A 27,042-nucleotide genomic window follows, 5' to 3' on the forward strand; every position below is an offset into this window, starting at 1 on the left:
CCTGATTGCCTATGTTTTTTGCTGCTTGAGTTTTAAGAAGTTACTGTACATTAAAAGTTGCTATATACTGTTATTGCTGGCACTTATCAGATAAGGAAGTCATAAGATGAGTGATCTGCCTCAAAGAAGKGAAAAGCAAAGCAATTCTGATACTGAAACTGCAAACCAGATGATGCTCTGATTAGAGAYACGAACACAGATTACAGAAGTATAATAAATCATGAACTTTTTAGCCTCAAATAAAATAAAAGAATGCAATTTTTATTAGGAAATAAACTGTTTATCAAGAATTCTTTAAAGGTGACATTTATTGCTAATAAACTGTGTTGAAAGGGCTGGTCCTTTCAYTGGCAGAACAGCCAGAGACTTTCCACTGTGTAAAAAATGCAGCAGCTCAGTCCATGCCAGCTCAGGAAGCAGTTCCGTCAGCACTAATGAAGGATGGGCAAGAGTCTAACACACACTTTTTTTTCAAGCAGGAACATTTTCTTTTCTCCTTAAAAAGGACTGAGTCATGGAAATATAACCCCAGTATTATTTTGGGACTGATTGTGGATCTCTGCATGGCTCCTTGGAATATCACTGAGAAAAAATTCCACAGTTGGTTAATGGTAGCAAAACTCTGCAATGCATCTGCCAGGCAGACTCTTGATAGTGTCAGCAATTCCCCTGCTTAGGCAGGATGTTATTTGCTCTTCAGTTCTTCTAACATAAGGGGCATCTTTCCGGATTATCATGCTTGGCACTCTTTTTCATATTAGTTCTCTTAAGTTATTCTGTACCAAATATTATGGCTTGTTTAGAGCTTGCCATGTGTTTGTGTCCTGCAAGACACAAACACTTTGCAGTTAGGAACTTACTCAGCTCCTTTAAAATGATAAAGGCAATTTAGGAATTACCTGTTAGTATTTACCATTCYGACCTTGTCTGCAAGATCTATTTTGTGATTAGGCCATAGTGTGTACCCCGTTWTTTGATCATGCACTGAAATTCTTATTCCTGTCTACAAAAAAAAGAAGTTGTGTTAATCTCACCAACCAGAATACATTGTGTGATTAAAATGTGTTTGCAAATTGTCAGAAAAATCAAACTTCTTGCACTTAAGATGCATTATCTATTCAGGAAAATGAGACAGCACTTAGGAGCTKCTCTCAAGAGTCTGTAAAAATCATTGTAGCTCATGTTTTGTCTAGATTATATGAAAACTGGGCATTTCCTAGAAGCTGCAGAACTTAAATATTACAGTACCCAGGCACTCTCGCTAYTGATATGCTATCATTGTCTCCTTTTCCATTGACTTTCTAAGTGCAGTTTGCTGAACAATATTGTTTTTCAGGAGATGACCCATTCATGGCCTCCACCACTGTCAGCTATTCACACGCCAGGAAAGGCAGAACAAAGCAAGTTTCCCTTCCCAAACAAGGTAAGACATTCAGCATCATGTAGAAATATTCTTCCTGCACCTCACAAGATGTCCTGCACAAGCCCTGACTAAGTGTGTGAGGTCTCTGGGGCTGAGATTGCTGCCGTGCTGATGATCTTTGTGTGTGTGTGTGCCAGTGTTCCCTGTCTTTTCCCTTCTTACAGCACAGTCTCGTTTGCATCTCTTGGCAGCAGAACTGATGGTGGTGCAGGAGTCACAGGTTCCTCAGGGCAAGGCAAAACCACAGATATCTCTGGTGKGATGTCCAGATGTGGTGGCTTCTGTGGGCACCTGAATGATAYTGTAGGGCACAGACAGCTGGGGAGGGTCGGGGAGCTCCTCTTTGCATCTGTTGCCTCTGCATCATTTGGCTTCACCAGCTGAGATTTTTGTTGAAATCTTTGAGGTCTGAGGAAGCCTTCACTAGTGCACTGGCCCCTAGCTGGGGGCTGAGGACTGGGCATACATCTCCTGCCAGCAGCCTGGCTTCGAATGGGAAGCTTTTCTARAGAGGCAGACAGCCCAGTGCCATGATACCCAGCGGGGTCACAGAAGCATTTGGAAGAGACATATTTGATCCTCCAAGAGACCAAAGCCACTGGTCCTGCTGATGGTCCCTTAAAATCATCTCCTCTGGGATCCCAGGGAGGATGTAGTGCAGCAGGTAAAGCTCATCAGCACGAGCTGCGGAAACCACATAATTTATACACGGTAAGTCAGGAGGGAATGAAATCAGCTATCTTGTGCAAGAGCCAATAACTTGTATCACCATATACTATTTAGATGTCACAAGCATATTTCATGCAGTGTTCAAGCTTGAAAGATGGCATTGATGCTGTTTATAGTCTTTYCCCTGTTAAAGCAAGCTCGTTTGGCAACTTTTAAGTCCATTCTGCAAAATTTAGTTYGGGGAATAATTATAACTACAAAGTCAAGGAAACTTCATTTGCCTACAGTAAAACAGCTTTTCCATGGATGAGAGTGTCATGATTTTGAAGTATCAGGGGTGTAAACCAAAATATCTCTGGCATGTTATGAAAGAAAAAGAAGGAAATAACTCACGATTTGCGTGTTGAAGGCAGACAACTGACTGAAGATAGTGGGCGGGCTAGAGGCTTGTTAAGTTAGAGTAAGTGCTGTAGGAGACAGGGGATCAGCAGCTTACAAGCAGGTGCAGTTTCTGCCACARTTCTGCCCACAGGACATGGTGCTGGCGTGGCTCATGTGCAGATGTGCACGGCCAAAGTGTGCACCCGGCAGCAGATCTGTGCGGCCATGGTGAATCCACTTCCTCACCACTAAATGTGTTGAGATAAATATAGGAATAGGAGAACCACAGAGCAGAGAGCAAAGATTTGTGAATAATGGTTGGTATTGACTTTCTCATCTTCTCTCTGCCTGTTCATCCATCTCTCTGGGAAATTTTCTATCATTTTGAATTGCAGAGCCATTTCAGAGATCTACCATTCATTTTTAAATATCCTTTTCAAAGTGGTTTCCTTTTCCCTTACCGAAGTAGAGTTTCCATTTTTTAAGCTTAGGAGGGACAAAATTTCATCTAGTAATATATGAGCATACTTTAGAACAAATAATAACATCGCAACTGTATTGTGGCCTGGATGGTCTGCATGGTCAGAAATTCGAGTGCTTTGTGTGAGATGGGAAAGAAGTACCGAAAAACTCACCTGAGTTATGGAACAATCCTGTATTACTGGCAGTTAAGTAGTRATGAAGGCAAATAGAGAGACTCAAAGGCTAAATTCAGGGCAACAGATTCATCTTTTAGTTCCAAGTCATGCATGGTAACATGAATTCCTTTTCAGTCTTATTTCCACTGCTGAGAGATCATTTGCGAAGACTCTTCCAGCAAGAGAAGCAAATAGGCTGCAATCCCTTTTAACAGAAWACAGTTCCCAAACATAAAGATGCTCATCATTTTGGGAATAGGAGAAAGAAGCTTGTAGGCCTCCTGCCCAAGGATGCAAATCATAACTACTTTTCTGTCCATAAACCTTAGTGTCAGCATCATTACTTCGCATTCACGCCACACTGCTTTTAACCTGCAATTCAAGTAATTAGCGGTCTGACAGCTTGAAACTTGAAATTTATTAATTAGGCTATTAAAGTTGCAAAGGCCACAGCAAATACAGCTAGAGTGGTTTTGAAATCAGTCTAGTCATAAAAGCTAAATATCTGAGATTTATATATCACGAATMTAACAGAATTGCACATTTAAAACTGCACATGTGGATGTATCAGTCAGTATAACTAAATGCTCGTTTGATGGGGGGAGGGATGTGCAAATGCTGTACTTCTGTATGAAATCAGRCCTCATTAAAATGGGAGGTCTGCATTGTTTCACAAGAACTGGAGGAGAGTGTGGGTCAGGTTTGACACACGTGGCAGTGCCCAGTACGTTTGCAAGGACTGTACTGCTGGAGGAGCACTGTTAGAGAACTGTCCTTTATGTAATGGAGGGCATTAAGTTACATTGCATCCTTAACTTTGAATTTTCTTTCTCTCTGGAATTAATTTGTACTCTTGAATTTACTAGGAAGGGGCAATGACAGTCCCTTTATTTCTTGTTTTTCAAAGCTTAGGGATAATTGAATCAATGTGTGATGTGACAGGCTGTGTGTGTTTTCCTTTCTCCTATCTCTGCCACGCTTTGTTATGTACAAATGATCAGGCATTTCTTGATTGTAATTTTATTAAAAGCATCTTAATAAATAAACTTTAAATGAATAATTAAATTTGTAAATAAGAGCTCACTTGATGCTTGTGTGGATGAGCTTTCATGTTCAAGCATTAATTCTCTTGTGCAGGAAAAAATGCTGTTAATTCTGCTGCCTGCTTTGCTCTCTTTCTTTATTTTTACTGTGATTTCATGTCTTGACAGTTTGATCAGGTGTTTGATTTCTAGTTATGTATATGTGATATTGTGGGATCAGCCATCATTTTGTTATTTGAGAATTAATTTAGCCACTCCAGGAGAACTGGTTTCTTGTCACAAAGCTATTGAGTGATTATTCTCAGCAGATGCTAAGTTATCATAGTGATGYTCTTTACAAGCTCAGTTCATTTGGTTTTTCCTTTCTTGTTGATTTTAATAAGCTGGAGGTAATACACTGGACAATAATCTTCAGAAATGAGGACTTTGCCTTTTTTTTAAARTTACATTTCTTTTTCCGCCCTTAATGGGACCATTCTATGTTTCTCTGTAAGATATTTTTACTGACTTTTGGCAGAGGCAAGATACTGTGCCATCAGTTAAAGGGGAGGGTGCATTCTTCCTGAGGTTATTGAAAAGGTAAAAGAGTGAGCGCATGATCCTTATTTAGAAGTTTAAAACACTTTTACAAATAGGAGGACATTTCCCTCAAAATGATTGTATTTCCCTGAATCTCTCTAGGTACATAAATTCTGTTTTGGAAAAAGAATGTGCTCTAACAGCCTACCTTTATTGGGAGTGTGGTCGGCTACAAGAATGGCATTTAAATTCAAGTGTACATACCACTACATCACCAATGCAAGTTGATCTTGACTTCTTAAGATTTTGTTGTCATTAGAAAAAAAACAGGGTTTAATCTCTCTTCATCAGAAACATGCACAAAAAGCTCATGCAATTTGTCAAAAGCACACAATTTCAAATTACTGAGAAATTATTCTTGGCATGTGAAATATGGTACAGATCTTTTCATATTGCAGTAGAAGGTAGAAACTCTTGGGGCTTGCCCAAAAATTTGGCATCTCACATTAGTCATGTAGGATGAAAGTGAGTTGCAGATGTGTATTATATTAAAATTACAGGTCAAAGACACACAGTCTGGACAGCCTTGACTCCAGAGCAAATTATTCAGAAGCAGAGTTGCATTCAGGATATTTTTCCTGCTGCCATCCATGGGAAAGTATTCTTTTTCCACTTAATTTAAATATCTTATTGCTATGGTTTATATTTGTATTTATAGACTTCTTTCATATTTTTATGAATGCAAACAAATTTTGTGAGTAAAACACAGTGAGTGAACATTTGCACTTGAGGAAAAAATGTTCTGATTTATTGCACCATATTCACAGATATTGCTGTTGTCATACAAGGTCGACCTTGTAATCTCAGGGACCCAGAACTAGTCTGTATTTTCATTCTCTGATGCTGTCAATGTCAACATATGAAAAGACCAGCTGTGCTACTACCTCAGGAATCCAATGGTCCATGAAACAATATTGGCCTTCCCTCTGTCTTCTCATCTGAACTTGTAGAAGATAATAGACGAGTTTTGGCTGATCAATAAATGAATAGTGAGCAGGAGAGTCGTAATAGCTGTACAAGGAATTGCACCATTAAAGGGTTGCTGTGAAGTAAGTTTACAAGCCTTAGAATTAATGGACTTTCCAAGAAATATTGGATTTATTCTTGTAATTGAAAATTGCTTTGAAACCAAATGAACAATCATCAGTGCTCTTTGTATTGTTAAGGTAATGTGCAAGCAAGTATTGCCACAAAAAATGCTGAAAAAATAATATAATTTCCCCTTTTTCTGTTATTGCTGTAGGAGTCACAACAGGGATCTACAGGACACAGCAATACAAGTAAGTACCAACGCATTTTCTGACTTTGTTGGGTGCAGGGGTAGACAACGTCTTTGCAAAAGAATTGACTGATGGAGTAAGGGATCTGTAGCAGACTGGGAAAGCACTGAGCCTCAGCAGGCAGCACTCAGCTATGGCTGAATATGGAGAACTGAACTGAAGAGTGACCATACAAAATGTCAGCTCTTTTGGTGGCCTGGGAAGAACAAAAAGTATTCATTTCGTTATGACGGTTCAATTATGTAAATGAARAAGACTGAAAGGGCAAAAGAGTGGGTTTTTTGGAAAGCCAGAAAAGAGCTGACCTAATTGCACAGCCAGATCCAGACTGCCAGAAAAATCCGCGAGAAAACTTGTTATCATTTATCTTTCATAACAATGGTATATTCTGTGGCCATTGCACAGTAATAAGCTACATAAATCTTGCCAGACTAACACCAGATAATGTTTCAAAGACCCTATGGCCATGGGTCTTTTTGGCCAGGAGTGTGGGTAGGAAGTGACATGTGTGGATCCTACTCAGGGCTTTTCAGTGGACTCCAGTTTGCAAATCATGGGGCAGATCAGTAGCACTTTAATTACACTTAGTTATGGTRAAAAAATTAGCAGCTGTATTGAGCAGGAAGATTGAATTGCTCTGCAAAACAAAATATTAATCCTCTCCCTTGACACCTCTGATAGTTGTTGATGTTGTCTTGCATATTAAAAATACATGATCCTATCCTTCTCTCCACATAAAATCATCACAAACATAAGAATTATTTTGCTAGCTTCCTGACCTGTCAGCCAACACAGAGCACTGTTTGCAAATTGCAGGGCTGGGACTGAAGATGAAAAATGCCCTGAGCTGGTAGTGAGGGCTTTGAAAGGGTCTGGTCACCCACTGCGTGAGGGAAGAGACATCCAGAGAGACAAGAGCAGGAGATGCAGGCTTTTAAAATGGTGTGGCTGTTCACTGGGGAAAGGTCAGCATGAGGAAGACAATTTTGTGAAGAAACATGCAGTGGTGACACTTAATTGGTGGCATTGGTTTGATATTGCTGTGAGCACCAGCACTAAGGAAATAATAAAAGGCAAAGGCTATGAGGTTCTGTCAGATAATAATGAATGCAGTAATGAAAGAAACAAGCAAGAGCGAGCCATAAAAGAGAGGGCTATGCAAACACAGGCAGTGGCACAGGCATGACAAACACACCAGGTGAGCTGAGGGCTTCACTATGGCATCAGAGGCCACAGTATTTGGCCAGCTTTGGTCTTAGCTGAGTATTTCCTTCTCTCAACATTTGAATGAAGTAGATTGTTCTGCTAAATAGATTGTTCTAAAACAGATTTAATGAAAACTACTTTCCCATGRATTAAAAAGTTGATCCTATGACAACATTCCCCTGCTTCTTACTCCTGTAGTCTCTGACCCTATTTCACTTCCAATTCCCCCATCCCTCCCATGCCCCAGCACCTGTAGCTTATCTCTCATTTATCCTCATTTATCTCAGCAAAATCTGCAGCTGGGCAGAAGCTACATTTGGTACTGCCTGGCTGATGGCAACCAAACCAAAGAACAACTGAATCCACACAGAAACGTTTTCTTCATTGGTGGCACAAGTTAGGGCCACTGTCGGACACCCAGACACTTTTCCTAACATCACAGAGAGTTTGACTACCTCTCAGAGCMATATCCGTGAGAATTCCTGTTGAGGTGCTGGAATAAGACATCAGATAAAACACTGYTAGAATGAGACATAGATTTACCAGTCCTGTATGTCAAACTCAAAGGAAATGTGGGAAGAAATTATCCAGATGTGTGGTGGGTTGACCCTGRCTGGACACCATATGCCCACCAAAGCTGCTCTATTACTCTCCTGAGCACAGAAGAGAAAATGCAGCAAAAGTCTCAGAAGTGGAGATAAAAATAGGGAGAGATCACTCACCTGTTAMTGTCATGAGCAAAACAAACTCAGCTTGAGGAAATTAATTTAACTTATTACCAATCAAATCAGAGTGACAATAAGAAATAAAATCAGGTCTTAAAAGCACCTTCTCCTCACTCATCTCTTGACCCTGGGCTCAACTTCACTCCCAAATTCTCTGTCTCCTCCCCCCAGCAGTGCAGGGGACCAAGGAATGGGGGCTGCAGTCACTGAGTCACACTGTGACACTCCTTCCTCCTCTGGAGAAGGACTCCTCACACTTCCCTGCTCCAGTGTGTGGTCCCTCCCAGGGAAGACAGTCCTTCATGGACTTCTCATGAGCCCTTCCCTTGGGCTGCAGTTCTTCATAAACTGCTCCAGCATGGGCTCCTCTCTCCACAGGGTGCAGTCCTTCAGGAACAGACTGCTCCAGTGTGGGTCCCCTGTGGGGTCACAGGTCCTGACAGCAAACCTGCTCGAGCATGGGCTCCTCTCTCCACAGGTCCACAGGTCTTGCCAGGAAATACTAGCAAATTACTCTGTGAGAAAGAAATCAAATGGTCAATGTATTGCATTATCCAAGCACACATCTTAAGAGTCCCAATGCTTGTTTTTCCCATTGCACCCTTCTTTGGAGTGGCTCTTGAGCCTGTCATTTTATGCAATGGTTTTACTGCAGCTGCCAACAGTGTCTTTCTCATGGATAACATTTGCATTTCTGTCATCCTTCTCCTACAAGGAAATCAAAGCATTTAAAAACTCATAATGGCTGAAATTGTACTACTCCATCACAATAAATATCATTTATCCTTGTTAATCAGGAAGGGAAACTCAATCTGGTTGAGTGATCCACCAAAATGCCGAGTAGGAAGAGAGAACTCCTTTTCTAGCCACCTGCTATTCAACAGGGAAATCCTAAAAAAGTTCATTTGAAGTTTATTTTGAAAGTCAAGAAATCTGGAGACATCTTCTGCTTGTATCTAAAATGGTTACGAAAGAAGTTGCACGGTAAGAGGTAGAAACTAGCAAAGGACTCCCAGTTCTGTGGCTAAGGATCTATGGACAGGTTGTTTCCACTGTGTGTTTCCTGCATACACCCTCTGAGACATGCACAAACCTGTTTCAGGAGACACACATGGTGAGTGGCATCTGAAATAAAGTGTGCTAATAGCAATCCCATAGCAAGGTGTGTGGCATGTTCTTTGTTAATTCCAAAAAGGCCAAGGAAAACAAAGTTTGGCGCAAATTTGCTGGTAAGAAGAAGCCAAAACTAGAGAAGATTTAGCAGTTCAGCAAATGCCAGCCTCCCACAGTGGTACCTGCATGTATTTCACAGGTTACACAAAAAAATCAAAAGCAAACCGTAGTTTAGCCAAGAGTGAGTGTAAAAAGCTATGTTATTGTAATAGGTAGTTCTCTTTTACATACATTTATSCAAAAATATTATCTGTGCCATTCAACTATGAGCAGGCTATACACATTTGTAAAATTTCTAAGATTCAGTCAAGTGAGAATAAAGTTGGTAAGAACTSATAAAGCATTAATGGCCACATTTTCTACTCTGATAGGCCATACTGATACATTTGCACCATCTTCATCCTTCCTGTCCACACAGAAGTATGTTAAGTGACAATTAGCATAAAAGCAGCTACACATGCTTACTGTGGGGTAATCCATTAATATCCAGTTTGGCTAAATCACAGAGATTCTCTTTCCTCTGTTTCCCTTCTTGCTGCATTAACATACATTGCTGAAAGTAGAAYTGATGTGAACTCTGCTGGCAAAGGATTCAGGAATCCATATTCCCTCTCACAATCAAACAAACCAGTGTTCATGGTAATAATTCATCACTTAGAAAAGACCCAAGTTACAAATAGAAAATCTTTGAATATATGCCAACTGTTACTGTTGGTTTCTTGTTCCAAATTACCATAATGCARATGAGCTCCAGGGCTCCAGGCTCTGCAAGGCTGACAAACGTATATTGCAGCAGCAGCTTCCTAGCCAGCAAATTCACCATCTGGATATACTTTCTGAGGTCTCTGCTGAAAATGAAGAGTGACCTGGAGATTATGGAGTGGATATATTCCATCCTGTGTGGATGCCGTGCTCATGCCTAAATTTTAAGTGCCTTTAGCTGTCGTCTTACAGCGAGTGCTGAGCTTCCCTGGAGGACCCCAAAGGCAGTGGTGGTTTGAAGTCATCCAGAGCTTTCCCCACCCTGTTCAATAAAGTTTAGATGCCTCAGCTGGGTAGACACAAACCCCTACTGGAGGGGAGGGTGAGATCTAAAGGCACTGTGTCAAGGTGTTTGCCATACCTAGAACTTCCACTACCAGACAGCTATCTCCAGAAGGTCACTGTCTAGAGTGAGTCCTTCAGCTTCCTTCTGTACATCAGTGGAAGAACATTGGTCACAAAATTGTGCTGCTTTTGAAGGCAACACCTCTGAGTTTTCCAGAGGTGCCCTTACAGCTGTTGCTCTGTGGAAACTGAGGATGAGGACTTTGTCAGCAGCAAAAGGRTGATGTGTAATGCTCATGTGCATGGACGAGGTTGGGACCAATCTAAAACCCACCCAAATCAATGAGCAGCATATGAGGCAGCACCAAAATGGCCTGACCAAAATAAGCATTTTTTTAAGAAGAGAACAGGTGTATTTTGGCTTAACACAGTTCATTAAAAGGTAATGGAGAAAAACATATCCATCAGCAAACCAGTCACATTCAACCTCTGTGCCTCCTTGTCTGCCAGGCGACATAAACTCATGTGTAGACAGCTATTAGCATCCAGTGACACACAAGAGGAGCAGCATCTGCACAGTCACTTGGCCCAGCATTCAAGTTCAAGGTGATTYAAGTGGAGTKGCWTAYCCTCTRAATCCATGGTAGAGCTACACAGCATGCAGCTCTCTCAGTTTAYTCAGAGAGCATTAATTACAGCAAACATCAGCCTTGCTGTTTTTTGGTGAGGGGGTAGAAAGGAGGRAGAAGGACTTGGCCTGACTCAGCACAAGCAGTGCCACCCTATCTGCCAGCAGCCTGCATCACACTGTCTGTGCTGTGTGACTAAGCTGTGTTGGGCAGAGAGACTATTTTGGACCCAAGATGGGCATCATGACAAGCCAGCATGCCAGGACCCATGTGAGTCATRAGGAAATGGGAAGAGGGATCCCTTGGGCCTCTGATGCTTCTCARGCATTTGGGTACTTGACTTCTGGCACTGAGTGCCTAAGCCAACATAGCAAAGAGGGCTTCCCCAGCCCCCACTTTCAGAAGCTGAAAGRTCAAATCCTTAATTTGTCAAAATGATTGTGAACCAAAATATCCATTGGCAGAATTGTGCCCTGATCACTGCCTTACTGTCTCCTGCTGATGCTGTTTTGTTTTGTATGAAATAATTACTGTTCCTGGAGCAGGATTTTGGAGCAAGTGCATGTTGTATGGAATACACTCTCAACAGCGGAGCTGTAGGGTCCTAGAGAAATCCTTTCCATTGCTCCAGGATCTGCTGTCGCTGGTAAAGCCTATTCCTCTGAGCATCTCCTCTTGTGGAGTTTCTCTGCCTGACATATCCAGAGCACGTATCAGTGTCAAGAAAAGACAAGTCAGGACTGACCCCCCAACTGCAAATACTGCAGCAGTGCCCCTGCAGCCCTGTGGTTGCCTCCACCACTGTCTGTACGTGTGGCAGGAGTGGTCAGTGTTAGCAATGAATAAATAAAGCATTGATGTGTCACGTCTGAGCAGTTTCCATACTGACCCATTTCTGATGTCATTTTCTTCTTCTCTTTTAAAGGGAAAAGTGATGTAGAGCCAAAGACCCCAGAGAAAAGCGCAACTCATACATCGTAAGTCACATTTGCGTTTCAGATTGGAGAAGGCAGCTGTGTTTTTATCAGATTTGTTGGGCAAAATAGAATTTGTTTGTTTTCATTAAGATAAAGCTCTTTCACTGATGCTTTTCGTAAAACGGCTTTTTAGATAATGACTAAACATTAATTATTCCTAGAACTTCTGCATGCTAGTAAGTCAGAAGTGGAAGTGGAATGGCTCCATATCACGCTGAAGAGATATGAGATTATTTCTGTGGGTATGCAAGGCTGGCCTTTAGAACCTTACTTCAGCATTACCTTAATGCTGCTGGAGTTTGTCACACTTGCTAAAAAACATCATGTCACATATGTCTTTGATGTACTGATGTAATTTTAAAAGACTGGAGTCTGCAGCTTCACCTCTGAATTACTTGAAATCCAATTACAGTTATCTGTGGTCTCTCATGATTCTGTTGATGTTTTTGAATTAACAAAAGAAGTCAAGAAATAGATAGGAACAGGCACTTGTAATATATCAGTGTTCACCTTCACTTTAGTGCAACAATAGAAGCTTTTACCATTTTTTACTCTAGTATRCAAAAGACTGAATTGTATTGCCAACATAAACCAGTCTACGAAACAGATGGGCTGCAAGTTAAAAAAATTAAAAAACAGCATCAGTCTCCCAAACTGAGCAAGATAAGTGACTTCTTTTAATAACTACTAGGCAGGAGCATTATGAATTTCTGCAAAACCATTCACCTTTTTAATCAATTTTGAGAAAGGGAAGTTCTTGTAACAGTCAGTCATGTGAGGTTTAGAGTGCATCTGGCCAATAATTTATGTTTTCTGATTCCTGTTATTTAAATTCAGAGCATTATATCATGTAAATCTCACAAGGTGTCACCATTTGTTATATGGCCAAAAGCAGTCACAGAAGGAGGTACAATAACAGTGATTTATTGTGGGACATTTTGATTCCTGCTGCAAATACGCATTAAAAATCTTCTGGAAATTAATCTAGAAAAATATTTGACACGGTGTAAGAAATGGCTTGTCCTGCAGATTGTGTTGTGGAATGTAATTATAGCATGTGAGCACATTTAGGCAAACTTATTAAATGAATTAAGCATTAGCAATCTTATGCCTTCTGATAGTATGATTGCTGGGAACYTTTAATAGAATGATTTCAATAATTATCATTCTTTAAAATAATATTGCTATAAAGACCAAAAGAAGAAGGGTTTTAATGCCATCTGGAGGTATTTTGGAGAAATGAACACAATTTTTTTTGCTGATATTTAGCAATATGTAAAACATAAGCCATCCTCCACAGTGTTTTTTTCTAGTTAGTATTTTATTGATGATGAATGTTCCTTTCTTCTCCTTCACTGGATTAAAATCCTGTAAGATTTCTGAACCACGAAYAATAGTATCTCTGAACCCAAAATATGGGTTCAGGGATACACCCCAATATGGTTATGGATTTGGTTCGAGACTATATACTGTGTTATATACCATGTCAGAATCTAGTTAGGTGTGAAAGGTTCCTTGCTTAATAAGAGATCTTGGCACAATACTCTGGATCTGTGCTATCTGCTAGATTCAGTGTATTTATAATGGTTATCTTTAAGTTGTTGCTATATTCTAAGGCTACCCCATAGTATACTTTGGTTCCCAGAACAAGTWTTAGGAGCAGAAACAAATGACTGCATTCAGGAGCCAAAGGTACCTCTAGTTAGAGATAATCCATGGAAATGGAGGCAGGAGGAAGAAGARGAGATAAGAAAGAGAGAGCCAACAAGTGCTGTGCTAAAAGAGAAGGAAGAGGGGTGCAGTTAAGAAGGAGGAGAAGGAATTTCACACATCAAGTTATCAGAAAGAGATACAAAACTGAGAGCAGTAGAAGAGAAAACTAGAGATCAAAAACTGAAGTGAAGTAAAAGCCATTAGCAARCTAAGGATGTACATATTACTCAGTAGAGGACTGGGTCTGTGAGTGTTAATGAAGGAAAGTAATTCATGTTGCTGTGTTGGCACACACCGAATGCCCCAGTTTTCTTTATGCTGCCCTGCTGTTGGCCTTTCCTGGGTTTCTTCTCTTTTCCAACTTCTTCTAGGACAGTTTTTATATCTCTGGTATCTCAGGCAGTCACGAATGCAGACTTTATCTGCTCTTTTGGGGCTGTAGCAACTTGCCCCCATGCAGGAGAACCTCCTACGAATGTGTTAGCCAGTGCCTGGTTTGTCTGCAGTGCTGGATGTTCTYGTCCCTGATACACATGGATAGACCATGCCTGGGCAAGAGCTCCAGCAGTGCCCAGCTGGGAGCCACAAGGGTGTGCAAGGGGGCACAAATGCTGCCAGGGGTCCCTGTGGGTAAAAARAGCCTGTGCCCTCTCGTGAGATGTCACTGCCCTCTGCGTGTCGAGGGACCCTGGTTGGCATCTCCTGGCAGGGGTGCTAAAAAGGAGCAGCACTGATGTAGGAGAGAGATGGCACGTTCAGGCCTGACAAGGAGAAACTGTGGCTGCATCTCACTGTGAATCAGCGTTTCCCTGTGAAAATGGAGCAAACAGCAACAAAAAAMCAAAGTAAGTCATGTTTGCCTAGAGGAAAATAACAGAAGAGACGGGGAGGAGAAAATTAATGTTTCTTTCTCAAAAATGTCTTTTTTATTTTCCTCCGGCATGTTACAAGCCTCACACTCTAGCCAAGCTTATATGATTCAACGGCAGTTAATTCACCCCTGGTGCAGATATACTACCTYCATCCAGACATTATTTATGCAGCTTCCAAGGACAGGTTGATTACCCTCCTGAATCAGGCAGCGAGGCGTTTGTGAGCCAAGCATTAACATGACATCTCCCCTCAAGATAATCCTCGTGCCTTGCCCACTGGGCTGCAGGTCCTCAAACACAAACATAACCCTGAGACCTGGAGCCCCAGGAGCAGAGATGCTGTCTGTAACCTCCAAGAGTATGGAAACCCAAAGTGCAGGATGCATGGTGGCTTGCTCAGAGGGTTTGGGCTCAGCATTATGCACAGGGGGTTCCTGTATGCATTAACTCTCCAGATAGACTCATTACCACATAGYTCTCCACTGATAATAATATTAAACATTAAAAACCCAGTATGCATTAGGTAATGCATATTAATTGATGCAGCATCCTAATGAGGCAGATAAATAAGGGCAGTTGCTGCAATGCTAAGGATAACTGAGATGGATTTAGGAGAACGATACAAAAGCAAGAAGGAAATCTAAGCAGAGCTGTATCGTTTTGCACGATATTCCTATGGCTTTCACTGCATTGGCATTCACAGTGATCACCTGAGCTGGCACWGAAGAATTGCAATAAAAGGTGCARACAATACTGAAGTGTTAAGCTGTCYGGAGTCTTCCCCARTTGATTCATGTTCCTTGTAATTGAATGCTTTTAAAGCCATGAGAATTCTGTATTTGAAGGGGTTTTGTTGTTGTACTCAATATATATGTAGCTCTCTATGGRTCATATGGCTACAGCTTTGCTGAGCACTTCCAAACCTTTTGGACTGATCAGAAAAATCCAGTGATGTTTTGTTCTTTTGGTTTTGTGATAAGAAGCTCAATTTTCAAGGGTCAGAAAACTTTAACAAATTTTGTTAAAGCACCTAATTTTTATTAAAATCCTCACCCCCCCCCCCCCCTTCCCGTTTTATCACGTAGTCTGGATGGCTGTGTTAAGACATGGGTACGGATGAAAGTAGGGTGACCTTTGGCTCTTTAATATTTGCAGTTATAGGATTTTAGTCTTTCTTTGTCATATCTGTGTGTCCTTTCAGTAAGCCTTGGATTGTTGTAACTAAAACTTTTAATTTTATAAAATTTTCGTGCAAGGCAAAGGATTCCAACCAGTGCACATGTTTCAGAGGACTTTGCAGTGCCCCAAGAACTCCTCCCTTAGCCAGGGGTCTGGAATCTTCCATCCTCCCATGTGAAAATATGACAATAATTAAAAAATGACACAAATATACAAAGCTCTCAGCGTGACTCCTGCTCTTGGAATGACTTTCGATATACTGTCTGTTGTGATGTTCTTCAGTACCTTTGTGTTTGTAAATGATTTCCAGTTCAGACTACCCAAGGTTAATCATGCCTGACTGTGATTCACTGCTATGCATTTACCTCGACATTTCTAGTGCACTTACTTAATGATATCAGGGCTAGCAATTGGATACCTCAGCGCTGTCTCTTTATTAACCCTCCCACAATTGTTTTCATGCTGAGCTGCTCCAGATTTTTCCCTCCCTTTTTACAAGAGAATTAACCAAGATTGAGGGAGGCTTTTATAATTTATGGCAGTTATGCAGGTTTTGTCCTTTGCTAACACTCTCTGAGAATCACAGAGATCGCAGTGTGTGTGTGTGTGTATGTGTGTGTGTGTTGGCTTGTTTGCTTTTGCCAGGCAGAAATAGATGTTGGCTCTGTTCCTTCCCTTACTGGTCCCCAGCATCACTTGCAGAATGGTTTGCTCAGGGGGATCTTCATTAGCAGCACTAAATTCAGCAGCTCCTAAGCTTTGCAGACATTAGTGCTGCAGTTTCTTGCCCATCCAACACCTGCTCATCATTCTCACCACCCTGATTCTCCTTCAGGAAGGAAACATYGTGTTGGAGCAGCATCACTGTTGTTCTTGTATGACATGACACGCGTTTGTATTGGCACGAGCAGGGGCTGTTGGTTCTTTCCTCCTCTCTTCTATCTTTCCCCTTGTGTCTGCAGAGTGACTCACTGACAAACTCAACAGCCAAAATCTCCTGCTGGTTTCCCCTTCTGCAGTGGGAAGGCTGAGGCAGGGGRGTTACAAGGTGTCTGCAGAGAACAGAAAGAACCAGTCTCAAATTCAGGCAATGGGTTTGAGCGAGTGCTGCCAGATCAGCATCCAGCTCTCAGCCCCCAGGAAGCTTGTCCTCTCATACCTGGCTGATCTGTGGCCTCGACCTTAAGTCTCCAGRGCAACAATTGCAATCTGATGGGACATTGGAGTTGGAAAAGCAGCCTTAATCCCACCTCACTTCACTGAATGGCCTTGGGCTTTCCCCCAGCTAAAATAATTAGACCACCATGAAGAAGACTATCTCATTAAATATTTGTACAAAGTGTTGAAAAATGTAATGTTCTGAAAAAAAAGCTGAGTATTACTCACCCAGAACAGTAAAGGAAATGGGTAGTAGTTTAAGTTTTCAAAGGCAGTCTTGGGTAGTAAGTGGTAAAAATCCTGAGGAGTGCCATGAGTAGAGAGAAAGGGAGAGCAGAAGCTGGTGCTTTTCCCAGGTACCTGCCACCTGGAGTGGCTGCTCCTGGCCCATCACCATTCTCCCATCCTCTTTCCAGAGTTTCAGTCTTGGAACAGGGGTCACACAATTTAAATTAGAAGGATTTGGCTTTAGTCTTGCTGAACTGGAGGGAGAGATGGCAAATAGAGAAGGGACAAAGCATGCAAGCTGCAGAGGAAAAAACCCTCCAGCGGTACATCTTCAATATCCTTCTCTTTGTTTGCCAAAAGGACCATGATGGATCAAGTCAATTGAACCAGAAAATAGCTAACAGATGGGTCTGGAGGACAATGGAAAGGGTGAAATCTATGCTAGTGAGGAAGCTGGTTCCAAAAAAAAAAAAAAAAGGCTGCAAAAACTTTTATGGGATATAATCCACTTTTTAGTTTTCAGATTTAGGTACCGGGCAATTTCCTAATCTTTCACAGCTCAGCTTGTGGGCAGTTTAGATGGCAAGGACATCTGCATCAGCCAGTGATTTGGTGAAAACTCTTTCAGTAACTCCACAGGCTCTATCCAAGGCTGTCATGGAGCGTATCAATCTGCTCATGAGGCACAGATGACCCTGCTCTGCTGAGAAACACAACTTCCAAAGGATGGTAGGCAATATGAAATGGCATCTTTTATGTTAACTAAAGATTTTTTTTCTGTTTCTAAAAGCATCAATATGCTGATGGATTTTAACATAAATCTGTGATGTTTCTGAGAGAAGTCTTGCAGCCTATGATAAAAAAAAAGAAAGAAAACAACCTCTTACTGTGATGAATGAAGGCAGTGTTTTTCAGAGTGATGGAGGTCTTTAAAACTGCAGAAGTGAAAGTCTGGTGTTTATCCATGAACTAAGTCTCTGGCAGAAGAAGAAGGCTGGCTTCATTGCACTGTTCCACCTGTTTACTCGAGCCCCAGCCTGCAGAGCTAACCCCTAACACTGCCAGATTCTCAYTCTGCTCAGCCAGTCCAGCAAGGGCAGCTAAAATTTTAAAACCCCCTCCTCAGCTCTCAAATTCCCATGAAAAAGTTCCTTTTTCTGACCTTTCTCCTGAAATATTACTCTTAGTCCATGTACAGAGTGTTTCTCTGTTAAATATACAGACTGTTAAAAATTTAATTCTACCATAACTTCTCACTCCCAGAAATAAAGTGATTTCACCTGTGGGATGCATCAGAGCCACAGTGGTATTGTCACAATGCTGTGAACCTTTCCTGCCAATTCCTAACCTTTTCTGAGCACAGATTTTTTTGACTTTACAGTGTACAATACTGCTGATAGTTCACAAAAAAAAAACCCTATTGTAAGTTGATACCAAGAAGTCTATTTTCTTCAAATGCTATAAAGACATTTTCTTGGAAGACATTTGCTCACACAGATCTTGACTGAATCTGTCTTTAAGGTTTACAGAGTTAAGGAGAAAGAATAAATTTTTATTATTGGTCATTTTTTTGCCATGTAAAAAATACAGTCACATAGCAGTCAAAGATGATACAAGTAAAAAATAATCTTTAAATAGCACCTAAAGTCGTATAAAAAAGATCTCAAAAACATGGTCTCCCTGAAAGAAGATGAGTTGGAGCTGATTTGTTTGTTTTAGAAAGAAAACATATGGAAACCCAATCTGACCTTAATTGCAGCTGTGGTTTTCCTGGGACAAAATTGAGCTTCTGTTGATTTCGAATCAGACCAAAAAAGGCATTATTTGAGATGTCAACAGAAATGGGGATAGGTGAATGCTAAATAAAAGCGCTACTGAGGTCCAGGGGAGTTTTGTTTGACTTAGATGGGGTGAGATAGGGCTTTCACTGTCCTATTTTTAAACACTGTCCCTCTCTTTTACCAGATATAGCAAAAAGCTTGCATTAACTACCCTTATGGCTCAGTGCAGAGTTTTATTTATAAAATACCCTTGATACAGGGCCTCTTGTGTAGCACCTTCACCTTTACTATCTACCTGTACTCRGCACACTGTAGGGAAAAATAATTAGCCGCAGGAAGCTGCCCTCGTTCTGATGCCACCCTTGGCTCAGAGCTGAAGGGGAAAGTGGTTTCATGCAGGAGAAACCTTCTCTCCAAAACAGCAGCTTTGTCCTGTTGGAAAACTTAATATAATGCAGGGCATTATTTCTAATTTTATACCCAGTCAAAAAATGCTTCTGTATCACCAGTGTTCATTTAATGTCATTTAGAATAAAGCTGACCAACGTAACTGGATAAAATATCATCGCACTTGAGGAAATGTTTTCCTGCATKACACTGAAAGCATATTACTTTTCTCTTAGGCATTGTTTTCTTTGGACTTTGTCATTTGTAAGGGACTAATTAGGAATTTTGTGAGTATTATGTATTAGCTTGGAATACGGTGGTTAGAGAGGGKTTGCCAGGAAAATCAGGAGATGCGAGAACCTGGGAGAAGCCTGTTTCATCAGAAATGCCTCCAAGAAGGCAGACACCATCGACCCCACTCTGTATTTTTTCTCTGAAGAAAATGATAAGTGGAAGCTCAGCGTCTCGCACATTGGAGTCGCGGTGTGCGTGGTGGTGGTTTTTGCTGGGCTAAAATTCCTGGTTGCCAGGGTAACACATTTTGGAAATTCTCTACCCTGGGCGAAAGCTGCTGCAACTTGAAACCCGCYGTGGCTGATGCTTGGCGGGGGCACCACCACTGCTGGGTGTGGGGGGCTGCTGGCTTTGCCCAGGGCTTCGGGGCGGGGAAACCAAACAAAATGGGTCCAAAAGAAGAGAAAAGCGATCAGGGGTGTTCGATACTTCCAGGATGTCATAACCTGATTCTTTTCTCCTYGCCATGTCCAGTCAGCCAAAAAATGGGGGGTTATTTCATCTCAGGRCTGAATTGCTTGGTGATGGGGAGAGGAGAGGTGTGTGTGTGCCTGGAGGRTGGGGAGGGGAGGAGAGTGCGAGGGGAAGAAAGAGAGATACAGGGTTCTGGCCATCTGCCAAGAAAAATAACTAACATTTTGCAAAAGAGAAATCCTAAGACTGAGGTCATAGTATGGAAAAAGTCTGTTTCACAGACTCTTGAGCCTGAATACAGGCCAAGTTTTTTAGGGGTTTTTTTCTTCCCCCTAAATGCAGGCATCCTATTAACATTCGAACACTAAAGCTCGTCCAGGAATGGAAAGATTTTGGAATCTGAAGTGCTTTAGTTTTCTGCTTTATTGGTACACAGATATAATTTTTTAATAACAAGAAAGTGAGACTGTGAATAAGAAGCTYCCACATTTTGCTGTTAACTCATTTTATGACTATGAAGACCAAATTAAGGGAATCTAAAGAAGTGCCTGTTTCTCCCACAGAGTGACCAACTCGAAAAAAAGAGACCTTTCAAGCTTGGTGGACAACGTTTTATTTGCCATGCAAAATACAAAAAGATACTGAAACCTGAAATGATGATGAATTTTCCTGTGTGGAAAAGTCCGACTGTTCAGCCATGAATAGCTATGATTTTTTTAAACCTTTATAGTGGCAGACTGGSAGTTTCATGACAAATTACTTTTCATACCTAGCTAAACAAATTATTGAAGTTCTTCAGCCTTAATCTTTGGATTTGGATTAAAAGTCAGAGAGTGGATATTTTTTAACTGGGGAAAAATAACCCTTTGGATTTGTTAGGATGTTATTGCAAGCGAGTTTTCTGGTCTTTGATTTGCTAAGCTACAACTGGAGTCTGCCTTCCTCAGGGTAAGAATTTTTCCGCGTTATCATTTCACCTCTGGTATTTTAAGAGGGAGAATATTATATCTCAGCATGTATCTTGGCTTTGTGCATTCTGTTCTTTGTTTAGCATGCAGACAAGCTTCATCTCCCAAAAGAGATGTGGAATATATTTATCAGCAATTTAGAATTGATGATAGATTTGACAAGCAAGCAGGGTGACATACTGAAGCTATCAAAGCTTGGAGATGAATCAGGACAAAGGTTTGGATGAGGTATATTGTTCCTGAGATTCAAAAGGATTATACTTACTGATCATTCCAAAATCAGGGCAACTGTACCACTGACTTACAAAGAAAAAAGCTAAGTTTTAACGAAGGGAAAAAAAAAAMCCCTAACCTCATGGTTTGATTGGCCCACAGACATTTTATGGCAAAATAGTGAAATTACAGCTGGCATTTCTGCATGCTGATTTTTATTAGTTTTGTGAGATATTTTGTCAGAATTCATTTGTGCTGATTCCCCTTTTCATGGCATAAACTGTAAGCAATTGAGGGTAGAGAAAAGGAGTCTCTTGACATATTTCTTCAGAGATACACTCCAGGAGGTATGATAGATGAGGTATACTAAATTAAAACAGAACWGATCTGTTACCTGACAAACATGTGAACTTACTGGATATTTAATTGTATTGGAATTTAGTGCAATTATGGGTGAAAATCCTGTATATTCACCATCAGCTTTCCTACTATCAAAGCAAAGCAGACAAATCAGCACAATTAATATCTTAAAATATTTAATAGCACAGTACAGACAAAAAATGAGCAAATTATCCTTTTGTACCTGGTTTGATGACCAATTTTTGTGGCATTTATAATGTGGGCATAGAGGGGGCCCTCTGTTCTGAAGTCCCCCTGGGAGATGAGGCAGGCAACCAGATGTGTGACCCGTCTGGATGCAGTTCAGGGGGAGGCCAAATACACAGAGCAGGGAAAAGGTCTGGGGCTGGGCACCCCGRAATATCACAGAAGGTAACCTCAAAAGCAATTTGTTGTTACTCTGGTCAATACTTGTTTTAACTGTTGGTCTTAAGAAACGATTCATGTCCCTGCTCACATAAAATCCACCTTTTCCTTGGATGAAAAATGTAATACAAGACATAAGCTTTAATACTTGTACTAACTGTAAGCAAYAGCAGTTTGTATAGACTTTTGTGAAAGAAAGTATGAAACCTTTTGCCAGGAAATGTTAAAAAAAAAAATCTATATTTTCTTCTGTCACACAGTAAGATTCTGATSTCATAAATAATTATAGACAAGCACAATACCTTCCAGCATGACTTCTTTCAGCATTATTGTTTGAAAGACTGAGAATTCCTGTGGGCACCTAGATTTGGGCTTGTGCTGTGCTGCCCATCTCCAGTTCAGTTATAAAACATTTCTCTGAGAGCTTTACTGTGAGCAGCCTCAGTAAAGCGGGATGACTTGCATGAGTTGAAAAAAGGCTTGCTGCAGAGTGACTGCACATGGACCGAGCAAGGGGAAAGAAAGAGGAGCCTTGTTTGTCTTGTGGAGCTCTGCTTCCCCTCCACATCCCTCACAGCTGCCATCAGCACGCTGACACTGCGTCCTGCAGTGCAGCAATCCCAGCACGGCTCCGCTGAGCGAGCGGTCCAGCTCCGAGGCCAGGAGGCAGACCATCAGTTTAGGAGGGACTGTGCTCCCCTGAAGAGTTTTACTCTTGCAGGCTTTGTATTCAAGAGATTGAAACCTCTCCCTGAGCCTTTTACAAGGATTTCATGTCTAGGAGTGGCTGGCTTATGCCTCTCTTCAGCAGGCATGGTCTCGTGAGGAGCCCCCCAGCACCCACAGCAGCATCCTGTGACTGATGCTGAGTAGGCAGGAGTCAGGAACCAAATTTCCAGCTCTGAAGCCTGGGAGACAGTGGAATAAAGAGAGAAGGGGGAAGATCAGAGGTATGGTAACAGAAGATTTGTCATCCAGGATTTTAGGAGTTTCATTACTGCATGTAACACATAAGACTAAACAAATACAAAGACATAATACATAAACAGCGAGAAGTGGGCAGAAAGCAGGATTGCTAAAGGTTAGATTTGTAGAAGGACCTATAAAACTGATATTATTCCAAATTTGTATCTATTKCCTTCAGACAAAAGTAGGTGGATGACTTAATAGCCATCATCTCCAGGCCTTGTGAAAAGATTATAAAAAGCAACAGCCCTCCTTTTAAAATTATTTTGATTAATCTTTATCTAACAGAAATGGCCAAGTATCTCTTTAGCATGATCCCATTTGGCACAATGACACTGCAGAACTGTGAATTCACTATGAGAAGAACAACTCTTTCTGTGCMCTGAAGAACATAAAAGCCTGGGTGCCTAGCTGGAAAGCAAATACCTCCTGCTCAAGCCGCTTATGTTTTTCTACTTGAGAGAAATTAAAATCTCATCTTATTTCTTTGCATGCACTTGTCATCCACTCAGATTTTCATTCAAATAAATCTCTGGTTCTTTTCAAAGAATGTCTTCTGTATGAGTTGCATTAKCTTTAAAGACTCACCAAGAACAGCGTGGTCCAGGCTGACACTCTCCCATCAGAGAAGGAACTATTTGAATCTTATCCTACAATTCTGCAGCTCAGTTAATTAAGTATTTGATGTCCTAAGAAGCTGCTGCCTCCCAAGGCCAAGGAGAGGAAGCTGCCAGGCCCCGTTCCCATCTTTGGCCACCAGACACRGTGACGTTCAGAGACTTTCCACCCATCACACCATGTTACACAACTCTTCCCCTCTCCCCAGCCCACAGCACTGACCAAATTAAGTAGCATGAAAAATTAACCCCAGTGTTGTTGTAATGCAGCTGGGCAATGTGTGGCCTCATTTGCTGCTGCAGAAGATGTGTTTGATGTGTTGGCAGTGTGGCTCTGTGGGACAGAGGGGATCCCAGCAGAACAAGCCTGGGGAACAGCCCCACATCCCTGCCCACTCTCCAGCTGTCCTTGGGCACCTGAGGCCCAATGCACAGGGTGATTTCTGATTTCTCTTTCCCTGTCTTGTTACTTGCTGCCCATCCTGTGCCATCCACCRCCTCTGCTTTTTTTTCCTTCATTTTCTTTCTTGCTGCCCCCTCCCTGCTGTTTTCCTACCATCCCATCCCTGGTTTTGTCAAGATCCATCACCTGCAGTCTCATTTCTTATTGTTTTTCACCTCTGTGGGCCCTCCCCTTTTCCACTTCTGCCCCACAAAWCATGTCTCCGTGTCTCCCGAAAAACAGAAAATAGAGATAAATGTAGAAAGGTATACCAAAAAATGCACCCACAGTAGCTCAAGTTTCTGGATTAGTGTRTATCACCATTTTCCTCCTTTCTCCCCTGATTTCCCCATCATGTCATTTCTATTTCATGGTAAAGACCAACTTTTAACTCCTTTGTTATGTATCCTAACTTCCTTTTGGGTGCATAGTTTTMCATTACTTCTCTTTTAAGAATCACATAAGAAAAGAAATGTAAAAAAAAAAAARAGAGAGAGATTAATATGGAGAAAAGTTTTACTTAGCTACAAAATGTTTTCCTTTTATAACTTTAGGTATGATTGACAGATAGGTTTATTTAATCAAATTGCCTTTTCTGACAGTGTATTATTTAATGAGGGAGTTCTTTTTTTTGATTGCATAGGAAATGTGGAAGCATCTGAGAATTTCTGATGTGCTATTTACTCATCCATTATTTTGGGAATCAGTGTAATTTCAATGTCAGCAGTGGAATTAATAACCATAATTGTTATCTGTCACAGAATGATCTATTTGGGGATTTTCTCTGCAAACCAGGATGTAGCCCCCACTCTTACACCACGCAGAAGGAAGTTTTAAAAAATAAGTCAAATTTGAACATGTTTTTGTTTTGATTATCCCTTTCTGGCTGAATGGTAAAGGCATCTRTTTTCAGGCTTTAATTCAGCATTGAGTCACTGATATGAAATCCTTTAGTAGCATAAGTTATCCCTACTTTTTTACCCCCCACTTATTCCACTCAGTTTCTCAAACACTTCCATCAAGCATGGCTCCCCATTGAAGTGCACCGTCTCCTCCTCAAAAAAAAAAACAAAACCAAAAAAACTCAAAACAAAACAAATCCTGACAGTGTAATTTCCAGAGATAATAAAAAGAGTCCTTTTTGGCAGTAGTGTTAATTTGGGCTGATTTTGTTCYGGTTTTGGTGTTGTGATTCACTGTTGGGCAAACAGACCTCCCGTGTGAGAGCAGGGGTGTGCCTGAGCAGACAAATGGAATAACATGAGGGAAGCAGACAGGGCCCAGATCTGATTCTACTCTCTTTAGGYTATGTGCAGCCTCACATAAGTAAATAACTGATAAGTGAATAAAACCTTTCAACTGACACATTTGATAAGTACCAAGACTTTTTAAATTACTCCCAAGTAAGGGCAGTAACTGTTAAATTAATTGCTTTTAAAATAAAGCACATAAGAGAAATTTTTTAATCCTTCATTGTTCGTTAAAGTGTTTTAGTGCCTCATTAATTCTTGATTAGYCTGGTTGTTAAGAGGCCATTATTATGTGGTAATAAGGTGTAGGAAATTACCTCTAGGACTGTGTCACACAGACCTGCTATAGTTAGCACCTCATCAGGTGCTCAGACCAAGTGCCCGTGGTGTAAATCAGGGTGGTGGRGCTCACGGTGGTGCTGCTGTGTGATGGGCTGTTTGCTGAGATGAGTCCTCTGGTGCTGAGGAGTCCTGACAAAATATAATCCTCTCAGCAGCYTCCCGTCCTTCAAGGGCTTGCCAGTCTTGCCTTTGGCAGAACAGGAGAACTGCAATAAAACAGTGGAATAAAATTACTTTGCAATTACGTCCATTTAAGTAATTTCAAATATGCCTGAAGCTAGTGCAGATGAAAGTTCACTCTTTGYTGTGTGATTTGTTAGGTAGAGTCAGAGGAGGTTTGGTGCTGGTCCAGCAGGATATCCCCAAACTAATGACCTCTTCAGGTCATTAGTATTTCTCTTGAATACACAACCCTCCTCAAAGCCTGCTACAAACATTGGTAAAACTAATCTTTATTACCCTTTTACAAATAGGAAAATGAGCCTTGGGGGCTATTTTATTGTGATTTGATGCAACATTAATCAGCATTCTAAAGGAAAGACATATTTCTATGTCCCAGTCTGCATCTRTTTATTTTTCAGTGTGTATTATGATTTTTTTCCCCTAAATCTCTTCGAGGTTGATGCTGTAATGCTCTCACAGTATACAGCTCCTGTCCCTTACCTGTTCAGGGGGCTGATGTGATACAGCAGCATCACCCTCTTCAAGGAGCCCTAAAGAYGCTCACAGCTAAAACCAGCAAGTGAGTTCTCACTAGCGCTGTCCTCCTTATTCCATCCTGGCTTTCAATCTTTGCACAGCAGGTGAAGCACAGTCCCCAGAGGAGGGAGAGCAGCTCAGGCCATGGTGTGTTTGGTCACAGTGCACAGTTGTCCTGTGGGCTGTGCCAGCACCTGCTCCCTGACCTCTTCTTGCTGTTGGGTGTCAGAGGGCATTCACACCTCGGGAGAGGTGTYGGAGCAAAGCTGCAAGAGGCTCATGTTGTGCCTGAGCCCCAAAATGGGGCTGTGGCCTGGATTTCAGTCCTAAATGTCCATTTTGTTATTAAAGMGCTAGGCACTCATTTCTGTGTCTTTTCACACAGGTCTTCAACATTTTCAAGCCTCTGGTRTGGTTTCCTGGGCCATGTGTGAGTGTCCTATCCCAGCCCTGAGAACCATCCCAGAACTCCTCAGGGACTGACTCTGAGCCAAAAGCAGCTGGGGAAGGGCACCYCCTGTGTCTCCATTTAACCCTTTGACAGCCTCAGGGTTGGGGCTGYGGGACAAAGTCTCCATCCGTGGCATTTCAGCTGTGTCAGAAGTCAAAGTAGCCCCAAGAAGTGTGCATGGGTAGCTGCTGCAAGCTGTGGGCACCGCTCCCCCTCATTCCCAAATCACCCCAAAGGGCATGGCCAGACCCCAGAGCACCCCAGAGGGCATGGCCATCCCTCCAATCTAATTTTCACCCACCCCTTCTCACTGTGACAAAGGACACCCCTGTGTGTCCCTGGCACTGGCTTTGGCTGATTTCAGGTGTCCTTGCCTGCCTGCCTGGTCACAGAGCCACGCTGAGCTGGGGCACAGCCAGCCCCCATGGAATGCCATGATGCCAACAGACCTGTCCCCAGCTGAYAGGCACTCAGGGACCATCACCCCAGCTGCAGTGACATCCCACACACAGCCCCAGTGGTCCCGAGCAGGG

At 41.7% G+C, this 27,042-nt stretch overlaps 1 protein-coding gene across 1 annotated transcript in view; it reads left to right on the forward strand.

Moving 5' to 3' along the window:
• AFF3 (ALF transcription elongation factor 3) overlaps window positions 1–27,042 on the forward strand; it is a 307,610-nt gene that overhangs the window by 181,981 nt on the left and 98,587 nt on the right. Inside the window, exons 5-7 of the mRNA XM_057374860.1 lie at window positions 1,337–1,423; window positions 5,977–6,013; window positions 11,719–11,770. Coding sequence (XP_057230843.1) covers window positions 1,337–1,423; window positions 5,977–6,013; window positions 11,719–11,770 — 176 coding nt within the window. The remainder of the gene's footprint in view (window positions 1–1,336; window positions 1,424–5,976; window positions 6,014–11,718; window positions 11,771–27,042) is intronic.

Source organism: Malurus melanocephalus, unplaced genomic scaffold, assembly GCF_030028575.1.
Source record: "Malurus melanocephalus ecotype Western Australia unplaced genomic scaffold, MMel_1.1 scaffold_234, whole genome shotgun sequence".
Lineage (NCBI taxonomy): Eukaryota > Metazoa > Chordata > Aves > Passeriformes > Maluridae > Malurus > Malurus melanocephalus.